The sequence below is a fragment of the Sus scrofa genome, chromosome 17 (genome assembly GCF_054392235.1).
Source record: "Sus scrofa isolate SSC_HxYL_T2T_F1_AM1 chromosome 17, Sscrofa_HxYL_maternal_Yorkshire_Landrace_v2.0, whole genome shotgun sequence".
NCBI classification, from domain to species: domain Eukaryota; kingdom Metazoa; phylum Chordata; class Mammalia; order Artiodactyla; family Suidae; genus Sus; species Sus scrofa.
In genome coordinates, this window is record NC_139399.1 from 65,703,849 (window position 1) to 65,722,267 (window position 18,419).

Genomic DNA, 18,419 nt, shown 5'->3' on the forward strand with positions numbered 1-18,419 from the left:
TTAATCATTCTCTGCTTTTAATGGTAGCTAGTTAATTTCCTTCCTGAAGAGACCAGCTTTGACTTTCACCTCCAGCCCCCATTAACTACCGACAATGCTCTGTCAGCAGGTTTATGACATATTAATTATACAGAGAGGGGAAATCTCGCAGGAAAAATGAATGTTCTGGCTTGGGCTGCAGGTGGAGCTGAGGCTGAGTTCCAAGACGGATTTCGATTGCCCACTGATACAGGCCTGGTTAACCACAGACCTTGGATAAGCTTTGAGGCAGGCGGTTAGTTTTCAGCTCACCGCAGAGGGAAGACAATGCCAGCAGGAAAGAGCCAAAGCAGATTTCAAGCCCCTTAGAGCTGGTGGCACGTTTGAAAACTGGATATTCCATGGAGGAATGACTTGGGGGCCCCCAGGTCACCATGGTGGTCCCCTGTGGGCCAGGCAACTCCAGCCCATGGGACAAAACCCTCCCTTCTCGTCATGGATCCAGCTCCCCTGTTGCAGGGACCTGGAATATTCACGCAGGTGGAGCAGTGCCGGTCTGGAGCTCAGTGTCAAGTCCAAAATCCTCTCCAGCCAACCTCTTGCTTCTATATTCTTTGCACCATTTTCTAGCAATCCGCAAACTGCCACGCAGCTCCGAGAAATCACCTTGTTCTGACCATCACGCTTGGCCTGGAACACCGTCTCTGTGCCCCCATCCTTCTCCCTCTGCCAGGTGTCGAAGAAGCTGTAGGGCTTTCTCCTCCCCCTGGGGAGCCTCCTGGCAGTGGCTGGGCCCCTGTCCCACCCTCCCTTAATTCCCCGGGGTTATTCCTGCTCAGGACACCTCGCCACGTCCTGGGCCCACCTCTCCCGCTGACTGTGAACTGCTCGCTGAGGGCAGGGCTTTGGCTTCCCCTCTCTGTTGGGCCTGGTACCCAGGAGGTGGTCTGTGAAGGGACCTGTCCAGCACAGGCTGGAGGTTCAAGAGCGAAAAGACAGGGCCCCCGTGCCCAGTGAATTCACCGGCTGATGCTGGGGAGAAGCAGTTCATCTCTGAGGTTCCTGCTTATCTGCCAGCATCCATTGTCTGGCTCCTGGTAACTTTAGAAAACAGCCCATCTCTTGCCTCCAAGCCACGTGACTGGGAGTGACTGATCTTCCTCCTGGTTCCAGGGGTAGATCACAGGACACCATTTGGCCAACCACGACATTCCGTTCTTCTGACCAATGACCAGTTGGGCGATGGGCATGTGACCAACACCATCCATCATGGCTTTTGCTCTTGGGAAGAGGTACCCTCCTCTCACTGGACAGTGGTTACACGGAGGCCTGAAGCTTCCAGTGATCATCTTTGCCCACACAAAGGAAGGCAGACGGAGAGATGGAGAGAGGGACGCTAAGTCCTAAGACATTTTCTGAGCTCCTGGATGCAGACATTCCTGAAGCAGGTTTATGCTTGAACTTGTCCATATTATAAAAGTCAATACATCCCCTTTTGTGCTGAATCAGGCCCCAGCTTTCTGTCATCTACAACCAAATATGTGTTGATGAGTACAGAGACAGATGAATAACAGGGCAGTGAGGCATGGGTGTGATGGGAAGCACAGGAGCCCTCAGGAGCGGAGAAGAGACACAGGCTGCGCTAGGTGCAGGGGAAGCCTTCCTAGACAAGGTCATGTCTCAGCTGTGTCCTGCAGGCTGAGTAGCATCCAGCTAAGGAAAGGGAGTGGCAGAAGCAAGGAAGACATGCTGCACCGGGAAACCAAGATCAGACCTGACTTCCACGCTAAGGGGACCCAAGACTTATCCAGTGGACAGAAGCAGAGATAGGTTCAGGAACGACTGGATCCAGGAGCTCAAGCAATGGCTCGGGACTCCCCTTTAAGGGACACCCTCTAAGTGCTGCCTGCTGGTCCAGGCACTTCTCAACACATCATAACATGCGCCTCAAGACCCCGCCAGTTAAGAATTTGTTCAATGACGTTCTTTCCTGAGGCTCTGTCATGAGCCAGGCCCTCGTCCTCCAAGGTAGACACTAGCCCTGGGGGACACGGCTCCTGGGCATTGCACGACGCGGTCCAGCAGAGGAGGCTCAGTGCAGTGAGAGAGGTCCACCTGAGGTGTGCACGCGGCATTGGGAGGTGTGGACACTGAGTTTCAGGAGCCTGAGTGTGCGTGCGGGGCCGGAAGTCTCGTTCCGAGGTGGCCCCGCCTGGCTAATTGGCCGCCTTCATGCATCCTTTTCCACCTTCCTCCCATCACCCCTCCCCAGGTACCACCCCCACCCCTACCACACTTCTTGGTTCTGGAAATGCCACTGCACCCACCCCTTTGAGGTGGGGCTCTGCCACTGCACCCACCCCTTTGAGGGGGGCTCTGCCCCCCTCAAGCTGATGGTTGGTCAGCTGGGGTCACCTGAATGGCAGGCTGGCCCATGGCCTCTCTGGGGCCTGGAGGGAAGGGGTTTGCCCCCTGCAAGTTCAGCTAAGAACTCCCAAGAGAGCAAGGCCAAGGTGGGAAGGTTCTAGAAATGTCAGGTGGTAAAGGGGCCAGGCGGCCATGATGGGCCTCGAGGAGGTCAGGTCGTGTGTGAGAGGCAGAGAGTGGGTGGCCTTGCTGGATGGAGGGTCGGGGAGAGTGGCCTGGCCATGCTGGCTGTCAGTGCTTCCTCTCCACACCCCGAGAGGCCCAAGGAGACTGCCCACCAGGCTGCTCCTGGCCACAAGCAGCCCCGCCTGCGCCCCACGCCAGGCCCAGCCCAAATGCTGCCGCACACTGGCCACGTATCAGGAGGCAAGGTCAAAAGGGACACTTATGGCAGCAGAGGGCGGGCTTGGGCTCGCCAGCACCCGGCTCTTGCTGTGCGAGTCTGGCCTGCGGGCTGCCTGCTCTGAGCCACCCTGCCAGGCCCCTGTCGGCTGTTCTGTCCCCTCAGTGGCCATCTTCTGTGGTTCTGGGACCCCTGCTTCTGAGAGTCAGAGCTTCCAGCTGGGAGGTGAGCATCTCAGCGTCGCTGGGGGCAGCCTGACCGCCTTCGGGAGGGACTTGGCTGCTGCGTCCAGCAGCTCCAGAGAGAGAGTCTGGGGAAGAGACGGGGACCCAGGAACGCGTGAGCCACCTCGCCTCGAATAGCTGCATGACCAAGGTGATGTGGCTCACGGGCACTGAGGCCACTGCTTGGGGCCATGGGCTTCCAGGCAGATGACCTGGCAGACCTTTAAATCGCGCACTAATCTTGTGGCCCCTGCTTGAAACCCCCAGGCCGGCCCAGCTCACTTCTGATAAGTTCCAGGCCTTTCTTCTGGGCTTCCCGGCACAAAGACACCCAGTCTTGCCCGTGGGATCCACGGCCTCCTGCCCTGGGGCCCCTGCGTGGGATTCTGAAGGTCACCCTTGTTCCTGCTCGGGGCCTTTGAATTTGCTGTTCCCTCCACCTGCAATGCTGTTCCCAGCTCTGAACTTGGCCACCTCTTCTTCCCCGCGGGCCTCGGCTCCAATGCCTCGTCCCCCCGAGCTGCTCTGACTGCCTGGTCACGGCCAGTGCACCGCCCCAGGTAGTACTGGTTTTTACAGTCTTGGCCTTGAAAACCTTGAAAGGCTCGACCGCTCTGCGATTGTCGGGTGCTGCCTGGACTCTGATCTCCCCGAGTGGGGAGTATTTGTCTGTTTTGCTCATGGCTTTATCTCCAGGAAAGGGAACAGTTGGGGACCAGAGTGGGGCCAGAGTGGGTCAATGAATGAATGAGTGAACTTCTTCTTTCCATCTTTCTTTCTCTCTCTTCTTTCTTTGTCTCTCTTCTTTCTGTCTTACTTTCTTTCCACCTCTCTCTCTCTTTCTTGCTTTCTCTCTCTCTCTCTCTCTCTTTCTTTCCTGCCCCCACAGCATGTTAAAATTCCCAGGCCAGGGATCAAACAGGCACCACAGCAGTGACCCGAGCCACAGCAGTGACAGGCCCAAATCCTTAACCCACTGAGCCGCCAGGGAACTCCAAGGACTGCTTCCTTCTAACACTTGAAAGATGGAAGAAACATAAGGTGGCTGGAGCATTGTCTGGGTGGGGAGAATCAGGGAACGGGGTGACTAAGAAGAGAAGTGGGATCATGTTCCAGAAGTTTCCAAGGAGGGCCAGCTTCATGGGCATGGGACCTGGGCAGACACGCAGGCCCATTCAGAGGAGCCTGTGCTTGGTTTTCTGCTCTGCTGTCTCTGTCTCGAAATTCTTATCACGTTTTGAACAAGGAGCCTTGCTTTCTCTTGTCACACTAGGTCCCACGAGTCACATCACCAGCCCAGGGGCCCCTGCCATCTGGGAAGCTCATCCAAGCCTCACCACAACCTGCCAGCCACAGGCTGTTCTAAGGGCCCTCTTTTGTTGTTGTTGTTGTGTCTTTAGGGCCGCACCCGCAGCATATGGAGTTTCCCAGGCTAGGGGTCTCTTTGGAGCTGCAGCTGCCGGCCTACACCACAGCCACAGCAACACCAGACCTGAGCTGCGTCTGCAACTTACACCACAGCTCACAGCCACACAGGGTCCTTAACCCACTGAGCAAGGCCAGGGATCGAACCCGCATCCTCATGGATACTAGTCAGGTTCGTAACCCGCCGAGCCACAACAGGGACTCCCTAAGCACCCTGCCTTTATACACCGGGAAGCAGAGGCTCTGAGCTAAGTGTGGGTAGGTGGGCCTGGCACGTTCTAGCTTAGAGCCCCTGCTTCTGCTATGACATCTCTGCCTCCCAGACTCCGCCGGAAACGGGAGCCCAGGGCGCGACTGCTGAAGGAGGGCATGAAAGGAAGGGCGAGAGATCGCGCAGGGCCACGGCCGCAGCTCACCTGGGTCCTCTCCTGGCTCCCCGGGGTCCGCCCTGCCCTCCTCAGGCCCCGAGACTCCCCCGGGACCAGCCGTCCCCGGGCTGACGCTCATCCTGTTGCTGTTGCCCACGGTCGTGTCCTCCAGGAAGCACGAGCGAATTCGGACCTTCTGGGCCATGACCCCTTCTGCGTGAGGTCCTGGCTCGGGGATTTGAATATCAATGGAAGCCTCTGGACTCGTAGCTGAGACAGAGCCTGTGGATCAGCCGAAGGGAGAGATGCCGGGCGGGGGGGGGGTGTGAGCAGCCTCGTGGTGGCCCTGGGGTCCTGACCCCAGGCTGGCTCTCAAGTCCTCTGGCTGGTTCTCCTCCCGGCACCTCCGCACAGGGGCCCACGCTGAGCTCGGTTGACAGCGAGACGTGGCCGCACGAGGTCCCTCTGCACGTGCCCTTCCTCTGCCTGGGCCGCCAGCTCTTGGCCCCCTGTCTGCCTGTTCGGGTCCCCCCGCCTCCCGCAGTCCAGCCCAGAAGGTCTGGTGCCCTGGGGCTGTCCCCTGGGACTCGACCACTCCCTCCCGCTACCTCCTGCTCCCCATCCCTGCTTCCCGGCAGCTCTGGAACACCGTCTCCATCCTGGGCTAGAATCTTCATGTGGCCCCAGCCCGGTCTCCAGCCCCTGCCATCTGGTGCCTGCTTTTCCCAGGCAAACTTCACAACAGAGCCGTCCATGCTCAGATCACCTCCGACCCCTGGTTGCTGGACCCCTGGGCCTCCCTTGACCTCGCCAGCCTCCCCTCTTCTGGAAACTTGGCCCCTCGAAACCCTGGCTCCCTTCTCTCTCTGAGGCCTCTGCTGTCTGTGTCCCCCAGCTTGTCTCAGATGACCAGTGCCAGGGAGGACACAGCCTGGGCCCTCTGGTCACTGTGGGCAGCGCCTAGATGGTTCCTGTCCCCACCTCCTTAGCGGCTTTCCCATCCCACTGTCTCTTTTGTCCCCGCTTCAGCTGGCTCAGGAAACGGACCCTACCCATTGGACAGATCAGGAAAGTCAGGTTTTCCCAGGCAGGTGAGGAATGAGAACCCAAGCCCTAGCTCTGAAAGAGCCATGGGCTCTACTCTGCAGTACAGCCTCTGGGTGGAAGGGAGGGAATTTCCCATCATGCCTCTCTCCCCACAAGGCCTGGCTCAAGTGCCATCTAGCATGGATGGGAGTGGGGGTGGGGCAGCCTGGTGGGCTGTTCTCTGGGTACCTGGGGGGCTGCCACAAGCGCTATGGGCAGGGCCCTCAGCCGGGAAGCTGTGAAGTCTCATCTCGTTGCCATGGCCCATCTGTACCCGTCTGAGCACAGACTTCTCCATGCAGATGTCCTGGGGCCCCCAGGATCCAGCCAGGGGACCCTGGGCTGAGGAGTCGGCAGGTACCGTCGGAGGGAGGTAGAAGGCAGCCATGGAGCCTGGCAGGGGACACAGAAACATGACCCCTGACCCCCACCCTCTGACCCCCCTACACGTAAGTCCTGGCCGGACAGAGGCAACAGGACTCTGAATTCTTTGTGGACACCATCCGACAGGAAGTGGTTCTTTCAGGCTCTGGACTGGAGAGCAGGTGGGACAGCTTAGCACGGGCTCCCTGGTTTTTAGAGCAGGTGCCTGGGGTGTCCCTGGGGTACTAAAAATAGTCCTCTACCCCCCGGCTGTTCTCACACCTCTGAGCCTGGCAGGGGAGGTCTCCTTTGGGCTTACTCTGTGAACACCGAGTGCTCAGAGCCTCTGATATTGCTTTATTTTCTCAGCATTAATTTTTATAGTGACCTTTGTGGTTTTCAACCTAAGGTAATGCTGTAAAAGTTTACTTTAAAATGTATTTGAGGAGTTCCTGTCGTGGCTCAGTGGTTAACGGATCTGACTGGTAACCATGAGGACGCAGCTTCGCTCCCTGGCCTCTCTCAGTGGGTTAAGGATCCGGCATTGCTGTGAGCTGTGGGGTAGCTCGAATCTGGGGTTGCTGTGGCTGTGGTGTAGACTGGCAGCTACAGCTCCGATTGGACCCCTAGCCTGGGAACCTCCATATGCCAAAGGTGTGGCCCTAAAAAGACAAAAAAAAAAAAAATTGAGTGGAATGAAAAGGTAAACCATTGAACAACATTAAGTCAAAAATCAGCCATGGGCATGGCCAGATTTGGGAAGGTGACACTCAGAGGACTGATGCTGGGGAAACGCTGACATAGGTTGGAGGACAGGGTCCCTCATTTCACAGCTGGGGAAACTGAGGCCCGCAGCGGGGAAGGGCTTTCTCGAGGTCATGGGATTGTTCCAATATTTAGGCCTATGCGCTCACTCATGTCCCACGGCTGGACTGATGGGTGACCTTCTCCCCACAGTGCCCAGCATGGAGCAGGCTCCACTGGCTTCCTGTGGTCATTAAAGCTAGGACAAACCTGGGAAGATGCATCATAGGGCCTGAGATGTTAACATGTGGGGAAAAAAGTGTGTCTCAGAACAAGCAAAGTGCTGCAATGACCCCTTGGGACATCCTAGTAATGGAGAGTGAATTGAATTGTGTCCGGTGGGGAAATACCGAGTCCCATCAAAAATGAGGCAAAAGATGTTGGGATGAAAGGAAAGCAGGAGAGGCTTGATCCAGCCACAAAGAGAGCTGTCCTCATTCACAGGAAAGCCATAGGGACCTTGGACATCTCAAAGCTCTCCTTGCCCCCTAGAGGGCTGAATGACCTCTCCTCCCTGTCCTCACCCAGATAGAGCAGGTGCCTGACAGGGCCCTTCTCCTGGGCATCTCGGAGGACTTACCGCTTTCCCCAGAGGACTCGTGTCTCATGATGACATTGCCATGTCCAATCTGGATGTTTTCAGAGTTCTCAATGGAAATGCAGTTGTTCAGTCCCTTCTGACAGATCATGTTGATTGGATTTTGCTGGTAAATAACCGGGGTGGACTGATTTCTAGAATCTTCTGCAAAATAACATTCCACTCAATCCATTTATACTTCTCTAGGGGTCAGGACTTCCCAATTCTAGTTGGCAGCACCAAAATCTCTGGGGCAGCTTGTTAAAAAAACAGATTCCCAGGGGCCCACCTGGGGGTTCTGAGCCCGCAGGTGCCGGGGCGGGGGGGTGGGGGTGGGGCACGCAGGTGCTGGCATTTCACCAGCCGCCGCAGGTACAGCAGAAGAGCCTTGCTTGGCCGTCGTCCTGCAGGCCACCTACCCATGTGTCCTCTGCCACCCCTGGAGGAGGCGGAAACCTCACTGCACGCCCACCCTCGGCCCCTCCCACTGAGAGGCAGCCACAGCCCGGGCCTCTGCGGTCTGGGCCCCTCTCCCTTCAGGGAGAGCTGCAAGGTGGCTGTCCACGGGCTGTTTCTGGCCACACGATAAGCTCTGCTTGATATTTTCAAGAATATGGCTTTGTCACGACCATTTACCATCGGGCCCAGGACGCTGAGACCCCCCGCCCCCCGTGGCCACAACGAGCAGGTGTGTCAGCCCCACACGGGCTCTACAAATGGGGCCACATGCCCATCTTCACGGGGCCTCAGCTCCTGGGCCTTTGTGAGCCCTTTCCTCCATTAAAAAAAAAAAAAAAACCAAAAAAAACACACGACAAAACACAACAAAATTTCGCATTACATTCTGCGACTGCAATGGGGTAAAAAGAAATATCCTCTCGGCCAGAGTCATTATTAGCCATTCATTGGTCTGCGGATTTTAAGAGAAATTAGAACACTTTTGTGATTCCCCTAAAAGCACTGCGGGCTCTGGGCCCTGACACTGCTGCGTCTAGTGGGTAGTTGGTCCTGGGACTCTGAGCCCAGCTGGGCCTTCTCTTCCAGGAACTTTCAACTCCAAGTTGGGCAAAGCGCTTTCAGAAAACTGTCAGCACCCTCAGGCGGAGGCCTGCACCCTGGGGCTGCGACTTAGGAGGGGGCCACGCCTCCAGGAAGCCCCCGACCCTGATTCCTCCGCCAGCATGCCCTTCCCTCCTGGAACCCCCTTCGGAGTGACCGGTCACCAGGACCACAGCAAGCTGCCCGGGGGGGGTGGATGACGAGGTGGAGCCGGCAAAGGGCTGGTGGGCAGGAGCCCAGCAAGGGCCAAGTGCTGGGTCTTACGGTTTCTCGTCGCAGCTCTGCCCCTCTGGCCCGTCCAGGTGTGGGCGGCAGGTAAGGGCCTACCTGGCTGGTAAACCCCCCAGGCGTTCGACTTCTGGTCCAGGGTCAGGAGGTGCATGCTCCTCATGGCGTACAGGTCGCGGTTGACTTCCTTCGCCGTCTTCAGCCCCAGGGCCTGGGCGATGTGCAGGGCCTTGTGGGGCCCCTGGGCTTTCAGAAGCCCGTAGATCTCCGTCTCTGGGAGGCAGGAGGGCACACGGTTAAGGGGGACCCGGAGTTTGAATCCGTTCCCCCGCTCTCCAGACGCGTGCCCTCGGACAGACCCAGCCCCTCTGTGCCCATTTTCCTCATCTGGACAAAGGCTACGGTAGTGATGCCCCCAGAGGTGGTGCTGGGGGTGGCGGAGGCTCCTCAGGGGCCCCACACGGTGCCTGGGACACAGGAGGTGCAGGATAAATGCCCACTGCCCATCAGGCCAATGACCGCGCAGCCATGCGGCTGCTTCTTCGGAAAAGACTGCATCTTGCCTCTGAGCGCTTTGTGGGAAACCAGTAGGGGAGGCTCGAGCCCTGAACACTCAGCATCTCAAGAGGCCAAGGACAGGTGGGGGTCGAGGGAACCAGAGTGGCAGGAAGGGTGCTCACGCCGCTCGCTGAGCTCAGGGCCAGGCGTCCTTGGGCCAGGCGTCCTTGGAATCGCAACTGCCTCTTGCCGGGGTCTCTCTGCTGAAGAAAGAAAGACAAGTCAGGGGGCGCCTGGAGGAACGGGCGTGGGGGTGGGGGCACTGCCAGGCAAAGGGGGCTGCTCCGTAGGGGGCCCCAGTGCACAACACCTGAAACTCAGATTCTAGAGTTAAACCAGCTTCCCCCCGGCCCTGGCCCTGGCAGCTGTGTGGCTTCCCTGCTCAGCATCGTCTCTGGGAAGCTGGGAGCAGACAGTGTCCCTTTGCAAGTACTTGACCTGTGTCAGCACTTTTGGCCCATGGGCTGCAGAACTAGAGAAGCAGATCTTACAGGATGCTAAGTCTGTTCTATTATTTTCACACCATTGTTATTGTCTTTCTTCTTATTATTAATGTTTGCTGATTGCCTACTATGTGATGGCACTAGGGTCAGAGCTTTTTTTTTTTTTTTTTTTTTTTTTTTTGCTTTTTAGGGCCACACCTGCGGCATACAGAGGATCCCAGAACAGGGTACAAATTGGAGCTGCGGCTGCCAGCCACAGCCACAGCAACACTGGATCTGAGTCTCGTCTGTGACCTACATTGCAGCTTGTGGCCATACCGGATCCTTAACCCACTAAGCAAGACCAAGGATCGAACCCTCGTCCTTATGGGTACCAGTCACATTCATTACCGCTGAGCCACAGTGGGAACTCCAAGGCTCAGCACTTCGTATCAAATCCTCTCAAAGTCCTAAACGGCAGCCCTGCTGTTATCTCCGTTGGCCAGAAAAAGAAACCAAGACACAGGGAGGGGATATGGAGCGCCTCCGAGGGCAGAGCCTATGTTGGAACCCTGTGTTGGAACCCAGCCCCCAGCCGGGCTGGGCCACTGCCAGGACGGCTCGTGCAGGGCCCCATCCCTCCCCTCCCCCACCCCGCGACGGCAGGTTACCCTGCTCTGCCAGCACCACTTCTCTGGTCCCGTCGGTCCCAGCATCGCCCAGGCACCACGTCGCAGGGCCCACGAGGGTGAGCCCTCCCCTGGACTCCTTCTTCATCTGGTGGAGGACTTGGTTGAGTTTCTTCTTGGGCACCTGGCATTTGATGACCAGCTGGGCAGTCCTCACGGGGGAGCCGGCATCCCTCAGCACCTGCAGGATCCTCCGCTCAAGCTCTGGGAGGGAGACAGGGGCAGGGAGAGAGGCGAGCCCCCACCCAGGTTTAGAGAACTGGTTTTAGAGAACTGAGCTCCCAGCCTGAGTGGGAGGCCCCTTGGCACTGGGGCCAGACAGCCTAGCGGCCAGGGGAGCACTGAGGGCAGGTGGGCACCCCAGCCCTGGACATCCTTGGAGCAGAGGGGAGTGGAGGTGCTGGGATGCAAGAGGTGGGGGCTGGACCATGGGAGGAGGGGGTGGCGGGGGGCGGGGGAAGGCCCGCCCAGGCGTCCTCCGATGGCCCATCCTCCTCCGCTCAGGCTCACCCTCCACGTGAGAGGCGTCACGATTCCTCCGCGCCCGAAACCCAATGAACATTTGGAAACAGCTCTTTCTGGAGGTCCCCTGATGGCTCAGCGGTAACAAACCCGACTAGTATCCATGGGGACGCGGGTTCGATCCCTGGCCTCAATCAGTGGGTTAAGGATCTGCTGTGGAGGTAGCTGTGGCTGTGGCTGTGGGTCAGATTCAACCCCTGGCCCGGGAACCATGGGGACACGCCCCTCCCGCCCCCCCAAAATACTTCTTACAAAGACAGAACTGAGACCAAGGCAAGGTAAGCCCTAGGAAAGACCCAGCCTCGGCAACCTGATCCCACACCTTCTGGGCTTTTCCTGGATTCCAAGTGGGCAGCATTGTGGGGAAAGGGGCAATTCACTTGCCGATACTGGGCTGGGCGCTGTGGCCTGCCCTTGTGGGTGGAGTGTTTGCATCCTTGCTGGGCACAGGTGACGGGCAAGCAGAACACCCGGGTCCCCCGCCCCTTCACATGCCAAGCCCTACCCCGCAGCTGGGATCCAATCCAAACCACTGCGGCTTTGCCCAGCCTTGGAAAGAGCTTGATTCTTGAAAAGCTGCCCCTGGTGGGCGTCTCCCCCTGGCTCCTCCTCCAGTCACCTGACCCTAAAGGGGAACCGATGCCAAGAAGGCTGGGCTGGCCTCCTTGGCTCGCTCTCCCAGCTGGGGAACCGGAAGCTGTGAAATGGACGAAGCGAGGGACCCCTGGAAAGCCCGCAGCGGAGGAAGTTAAATTTGGTCACGAAGTGCCCCTGACAGGTCCCGGCAGGTCCCCTCGGGAAGTATGACAGGACCTTGGGGAACAGCCGGGGCCCCTGGGCCACACCCGGTCAGCCGCCCTCCCCGGCTTGCTCTCTTTTCTGGGTTTGAGACCCACTTCTGTCACCTGCTACCCAGTTCTGTCACCTGCTATCTGGGAAACAGTGAAACGTGTGGCTCCATGAAAGATTGCGGTAAGGATTTTTTGTTTGTTTGTTTGTTTTGTTTTGTTGCCTTTTCTAGGGCCACACCCATGGCATAGAGAAGTTTCCAGGCTAGGTAGGGGTCGAATTGGAGCTGGAGCCGCCGGCCTACGCCAGAGCCACAGCAACGCGGGATCCTAGCCGTGTCTGCAAACTACACCACAGCTCACAGCAACCGGATCCTTAACTCACTGAACAAGGCCAGGGATCGAACCCTCAACCTCCTGGTTCCTAGTCGGATTCATTAACCACTGAGCCACGAGGGGAACTCCTGGTGAGGATTAAATGAGCTCGTGATCACAAAACACAAACGAAGAAACAAAAAGCCCCTCAGGTCACAGCCCACGAGCTTTTGTTGTGTGGGGGGGGGGCGCCTAGAGCACAGCAATGGCTCAATAACAACTGGCTGTCACTCAGCGCTGCCTGAAGCAAAGTTATCCCAGGAGAGAAGGAAGCAGGATGCAGCCAGGCACAAGCCCGGGGCCACCCGTCCAAACTTCTGTTCTTCCTCCAAACCGAGGGTGAGGACAGGGGCTCGGGTCCCAGGCTCAGTGGGGTTGTTTCACCAGCAGAGCCTCAGGGATCTCAGGTGGAAGACGGAACGGCCATCAGGCTTGCCCCGGGGGTCCTTGCAACATGCACACCAAGCGTGTTGCAAGCTGCCCGGGGCAGATGGAGGCTCTGAGTCAGACCCAATGGCCTCTCTCCCTCTTTCTCGCTCCTGCTTTGCTATCAGGGCTGTGATCGGCCGAGAAAAGGAACCAGGACAAAGTGCAAGTTCCACCCAGGAATGTCCCCTGTTCCTTAGAAGGTACCTGCATCCTCTGGGTCGGCAGGGGTCTCGGCCACGTCGGCAGCAGCCGCTGGGAGCCTGGGAGCCTTGGGGACAGTGGCCTGCTCCGACTCCATGGCCTTGAGAAGGTGGGTCCGGCCGAGGCTGAGTGTCGTTTTGTGACCCAGCCTGGGGCTGCTGGCAGCTGTGAGGATGTTCCAGCTTCACTCACCAGATGTGAGCTGTTCACGTGCCCGGAAACAGGCCTCGTCACTGAATGAGCAGATTCAGGGCATGAAGAAAATGAAACTTGTCTGTGTGGTATTCGAAAGAAACAAAACTGAAAGTAGAACGGAGCAAGACAGAGTTACGGCTGCAACTAGATGCCCGTGGGGAGTTGCTGAGCTGGGCAAGGCCAGACCTTCCTCTGGGGCCGAGGGCTCCCACTGTGACCCCCACAAGCCCACCAAGACACCTGGGGGGGTGCCCTGTTCACCTTTGTATATGTCATAACGGCAGCCCTAAGCAATGAGATCCTGCTGTGTGGCACTGGGAACTATATCTAGTCACTTGTGATGGAGCTTGATGGGGGATAATGTGAGAAAAAGAATGTGCGTGTGTGTGTGTGTGTGTGTGCGCGTGCGCGTGTGCGCGAGACTAGGTCAGTTTGCTGTTCAGTAGAAAATTGACAGAACCCTGTAAACCAACTATAATAGAGAAAATAAAAATCACTATTTAAAAATTTTTTTTAAATAAAAAATAAAAGAAGTTAACAGTTTCACCAAAAAAGGGGGGGAAAAGCACAACGCCAGCCCTCTTTCCTGAGTCCCTTCTGCATGCTCTGTGATCCCGTGTGCCTCTGACTCATCGGCGGGGCGTAGGGGCTGATACTGGTCTCTTTTCTCAGAGAGGAAACTGAGCCACTTGCTCAAGGTGAGGCAGCCCACAGGGTCAGGGACTCGTCCCCAGAAGCCCCTGGGATCGGGGTCCCAGCTGTAGAGGGAAGGAGGGGGCGCCAGGGTGGGGCGCCCAGGGGGACATCATCCCCAGCATTTCCACAAAGGGAGGCATTCAGGACAAGTATATCCATGGAAGGGGTCCCAGAGGCTTGTCTCAAAGCTGTCTTTGTAAAGCAAGCAGGGAAAAAACCCAATGCCTGGCCCTCCTCAGAACAAAAAAATCCCAGTCTCAGGAGGTGGGGCTGAAGGTCCCAGGTGACTTTATTCGAACCCAAGGCGGAGTGTTGGACAAGTCAATAAAAACCACAGTGAGGCTTTTGTTCTTTTTTTTTTTTTTTTTTTTTTTTTTTGCTTTTTTTGGGCTGCAGCCACAGCATATGAAAGGGGTCAAATTGGAGCTACAGCTGCCAGCCACAGCCACAGCCACAGCAACAAGGGATCCAAGCCATGTCTGCAACCTACACCACAGCTCACGGCAACAGCAGATCCTTGACCCACTGAGCAAGGCCAGGGATCGAACCTGCGTCTTCATGGATAATAGTCGGATTCGTTTCCTCTGCGCCATGACAGGAATTCCCTTACTCTTTTAAAATAAGCAAACAGGAGAAACATATATCTCTATGTGAATTGACAATATTAGTTTTAAATGCGGAATAATTGGGAGAGTGGAGTTGAAATGTCGAGGCACCCTCCGCTGGGGGCTCCGGCTGGGCCCCTGCAGGCTACAGGAAGCCGCCATACCAAGACTGGCCACCAGGTGGCGCCCGCTCACCAATCTGGGCCTGCGTCCCCTTTGCCTGGTCCCTCTGAGTTAGGGGGCCTCTCACCTGTCCCAAATGGTAGGAAAACCCTGACTCCATCTGGCCCTGCCCCCACCTCTCCTCATTCCTCTTGGCCTCTCCTCCTCAAGCTTCCTTGTGTGCTGCTGACCCCTTAGTGTGACGCCCCAACCTAGGCCTTAACCCAGGGGCCTGGTGGGCTTGCAAGTCAGGCTGAGGGACTCCAGCTTGATCAGAGCGTCAGCTTTCCTTTGGTCTGTGTCCACCTGGACATGTTTGGATGGCCCTTTCCCCTTCTCCTGTGCCCTGTCCCTGTGTATCTCCACGACCCCTGTGCCGCCCAAGCTACATGGGGCCTCCACACTGGCTCTCTGAGGGTCACGATGAGTCTGCCACAGCATCCGCTGCACAGGGGAAGCCAAGTGTCACTGGCAGGTGCCTCCTGGACGAGGCTTTCTTCCCCAGGGCAGGTCTGAGCTGCAGCCCTGCTCCTTCCAAGCTGTGTGCCACTGCATCTCTGAGCTACATCTTCTTTAATTATAATGCAGAGATAATAAATAAGAAAAAGCCCATCTATCTGACACTTAGGTGTTCACAAAATGTGCATCATTTAGAAAATGCCAGGGATTGAACCTGTGTCTGATGGATCTCCATAACTCCAAAATATAGACGCTGGGGAAGAGAGAGAGAGCAGAGAAGCAATTTAATGCAGGTGGGTTTTGCCTTCCATAGCATTCCGTGGCATGTCAGGAATTCACGGAAGCCGTAAACCTACAGGGGGCACCCCACTACACTGAGTGGGATTCTCACTTTTAAAGTTTGAATTATCTTGTATTTCCTCTTCTGAATTTAAGAGACTTCTAATATGATTTTGACTATAAGGATTATTTTTAACTGAAATACAGTGGCTTAAAGGATACAGACACTTCTTTCTTTCTCCTATAACAGCCTGGTAGGCAGTCCAGGTTTGATGCGCGGCACCACAGTGTTGAGACCCAGGCCCTTTCTATCTTGTTGCTCTGCCATCTGTGGCCTTCATTCCCAGGTTTGCCTTATGTTCTAAGATGGCTGCTCAAGCTCCAGCCATCACGACTGCATTCCTTATAGCAGAAAGGAGGCAAGGGAGATATCTCTCCTTTAAGAACACTCACAAGTCGTGGAAACATTCCACTGACATTTCATCATTCTCATGGTCTAGCAAGGGAGGCTGGGAATGAAGATCTTTATTCTGGGTCACCACATACCCGGCTAAAATCCGGGGTTCTATTACTTGCAAACTGGGGACAACAGACGTCAGAGAGTACTTAGCTGTCCCATACCCTTATCTTTCCCCCCAAGAAAGGGACAAGGAAACTTCCACTATGCCTTTAGGGATGACCATGCATTAGAGCCTATGTACTGAGCAGGTCTGAGGTTGCAGTCAAAGGCAGTTTCTGTACTCTCAGAGCCTCTGGTCCAGTGCGGACGACACAAGGGGAGAGGAAGGGAGTCAGGGACACCAGTGACTCCCCACTCTGCCTGGGAAGGACCTCCAAGGCCATAAGGAGTTCCAAGATGGCGCCACTGGAGCCCAAAGCCCTTTTTTGCCTTGGAAAGCTCACTCCCTTTTCATGGCCTGTGTTTTTCTGGAAACTATTAGAACTCTCCGCCCAAACCAGATGATAATTACATGTTACCAATCTCGAGTCTTTAAATTTCTCTCTCTCTCTTTAAAAAGAGAGATATTTTTACTGCACATTGTGTTGGCGAAGCCCGGTCTCCTTTCTACCCGGCAGCCTGGTTGTTATTATCGCGCTTCCTCTGTGAATTCACCCCAGAGGGAGGGAGGGGAAAGGTCTGAAGGCAGCAAATGGGGATAATAATGTGTCTCTGGCCAGGGGCAAAGGTCAGAGAACCAGAGGCGGCAGAGAGAGAGGGATGGTACAAGATCACAGGACTATCAGAGGAGGGTCAGGAAAGAAGGCCGGGCCAGGGGCTGTGGGAAGGCAGCCTGCACATGCGTCTGCCCCCAAGTTGTCTGCCCTGGCTCCTCTGTTCACTGCCCCGCAGGACAGATCTCCGTGGGCCTTCTCGGGTCACCTGGGTCCCATGGAGTCAGACAGACCTGGGGCTCCTATTCTGGTGCCCCAACCTTGTAGCTCTGTGCCTCAAGCCTGTCGTTGATCTTTCTGAGCCTTGGTTTCTCCTTTTGAAAAAGGGCATCACAGCAGCTCCACCCTGGGGTTGTTTCAAAGCTTCCACAAGATCATGTAAGGTCCTAGGAGAGCATGGAGTGCATAGCTTGTGCTCAGTAAAAGGGACCTGTTGTATCTTCATTGTATACCCACCCCCCCTGCCTGGTCTCTCTCTGGTCTTGCACTGAATAATTCCTTGTGCCTTCATCATCCCAGGCTAGGTGCTGGAGCCTGGGGTAGGGCTGGGGGAGGCCTCCCTTGCTGATTTCTGGCTCCACTGTCGCTTTCCAGCTACAGAAAAGGTCACGCCACCCAACTGAGGGATTGGCAGGTGGCTTGGGCTGAGTCCTGGGTGCCCCCCACTCCCAGCAGTGCTGGCCTGCAAATGGGGAGCTGGGCAAGGGGGCACATATGTCAGCGGGATGGGCAGGGCTCTGGGCACTGAAGGCTGTGACTGAAACCTGAGCTTTTGCCCTGGGGGCTAAGGAAGAACCACCGGAAGCTTTTCACCCAGGGGGAGTTGGGATTCAGAGAGGCTGCCTGGGGTGCTGGAGGTGGGTGAGGGGAGAGGGGTGGGGCCAGGACCAGGCCTTTTCACTCCCTTTATTCCCCCAACTCTTTTGGAAAGCCCTTCCCACCTCCCCCCAAAACAGAATGAAATGAATTCACCTCTGTGATTTTTATAATCAAAAGAGTTTTGGATAATGCTGCTTCTAAAATTCTTTGTTTACAAGAAATTAATTTAGTTACAATTGGCCACAATTCCTCCACTGAGGGTCCAGTCTTAGAAATTCTTGCAAAATGAGGAGTAAATTCACCTATAAATTTGTTTCAAATGTGATGAAGTATAATGAAATCTTTATGATGATGAAAGGGAACAATGAATGCATTTGACATTGTGTTAGGTTTTCTAGATGTTTAATTAAACATTCATTGCTTCTGGAGTTCCCATCGTGGCACAGTGGAAACGAATCCGACTAGGAACCACAAGGTTGTGGGTTTGATCCCTGGCCTTGCTCAGTGGGTGAAGGATCCGGCGTTGCCATGAGCTATGGTGTAGGTCACAGACAGGGCTCAGATCTGGTGTTGCTGTGGCTGTGGTGTAGGCCGCCAGCTACAGCTCCGATTAGACCCCTAGCCTGGGAACCTCTACATGTCACAGGGGCAGCCCTAAAAAGACACACACACGCACAAAAAGTATTGCTTCTGATTTTCCAAGGTTTTTCTTTTCGCCATTTTTGGAGTGCTAACGTTTTCAAAGGCTCTCAAAACATCCTCAGGCCTGAGATGCAAAGGCTTCTCTACCTAGAAGCTCAAAATGGGGAAACAGGGAAAATTAACACATTGTACATCATGAATTTTTTAGAAAACAATGACATGCAGAGAGACACATCTGAGGGCCCTTCTCTTTAGGGGACGGAGCCCAGGGTGAGGTGTGGCCGGGGCGTTGCCAAGTGTGGGATTGGGCAGCTGCAGAACAGGTCGATGTGCTCATTCAGAGCTTCTTTTCATTCTAAATGGGTATCATACCCTAAAATTTGACCCAAAGACTTTTTGTTTGTTTGTTTGTTTGTTTTTTGGTCTTTAGGGCCACACCCGAGGCATGTGGAGGTTCCCAGGCTAAGGGTCTAATTGGAGCTATAGCCGCCGGCCTACACCACAGCCATAGCAACGCAGGAT

General features: G+C 55.7%; 1 protein-coding gene and 1 long non-coding RNA gene across 8 annotated transcripts in view; one reads left to right on the forward strand and one right to left on the reverse strand.

The window, feature by feature from the left end:
• ZBP1 (Z-DNA binding protein 1) lies at window positions 1-13,037 on the reverse strand. 4 transcript variants are annotated; one of them, XM_085002618.1, is made up of 8 exons: window positions 12,871-13,036; window positions 10,535-10,756; window positions 9,564-9,641; window positions 8,983-9,156; window positions 7,600-7,758; window positions 6,042-6,245; window positions 4,815-5,048; window positions 1-3,059 (listed from the first exon to the last, which is right to left on the reverse strand). In XM_085002618.1, exons 1-8 carry the CDS (start codon window positions 12,962-12,964, stop codon window positions 2,911-2,913), a joined length of 1,314 nt encoding a protein of 437 aa, XP_084858744.1. In that variant the 5' UTR covers window positions 12,965-13,036; the 3' UTR covers window positions 1-2,910.
• The window catches only part of LOC146395401 (uncharacterized), a 16,294-nt gene continuing 9,621 nt past the window's right edge, over window positions 11,747-18,419 (forward strand). For 2 of the 4 annotated variants that reach the window (XR_014831982.1, XR_014831983.1), the window contains exon 1: window positions 11,747-12,046. This is a non-coding gene — a long non-coding RNA (uncharacterized LOC146395401). Of the gene's footprint in view, window positions 12,047-12,791; window positions 17,684-18,419 lie in introns of those variants that run through there. The other 2 variants (XR_014831981.1, XR_014831984.1) reach the window with 2 other exon arrangements.

Coding starts and splice junctions, on each gene's coding strand:
- ZBP1 (XM_085002617.1), bottom strand. CDS start 12,964: ATGGAGTCGGAGCAGGCCACTGTCCCCAAGGCTCCCAGGCTCCCAGCG. Junction 9,157..9,563: donor CCCTGAGCTCAGCGAGCGGC/GTGAGCACCCTT, acceptor CCTGCCTCCCAG/AGACGGAGATCTACGGGCTT. Junction 6,246..7,599: donor CGAGTCCTCTGGGGAAAGCG/GTAAGTCCTCCG, acceptor GTCCCCTGCCAG/GCTCCATGGCTGCCTTCTAC.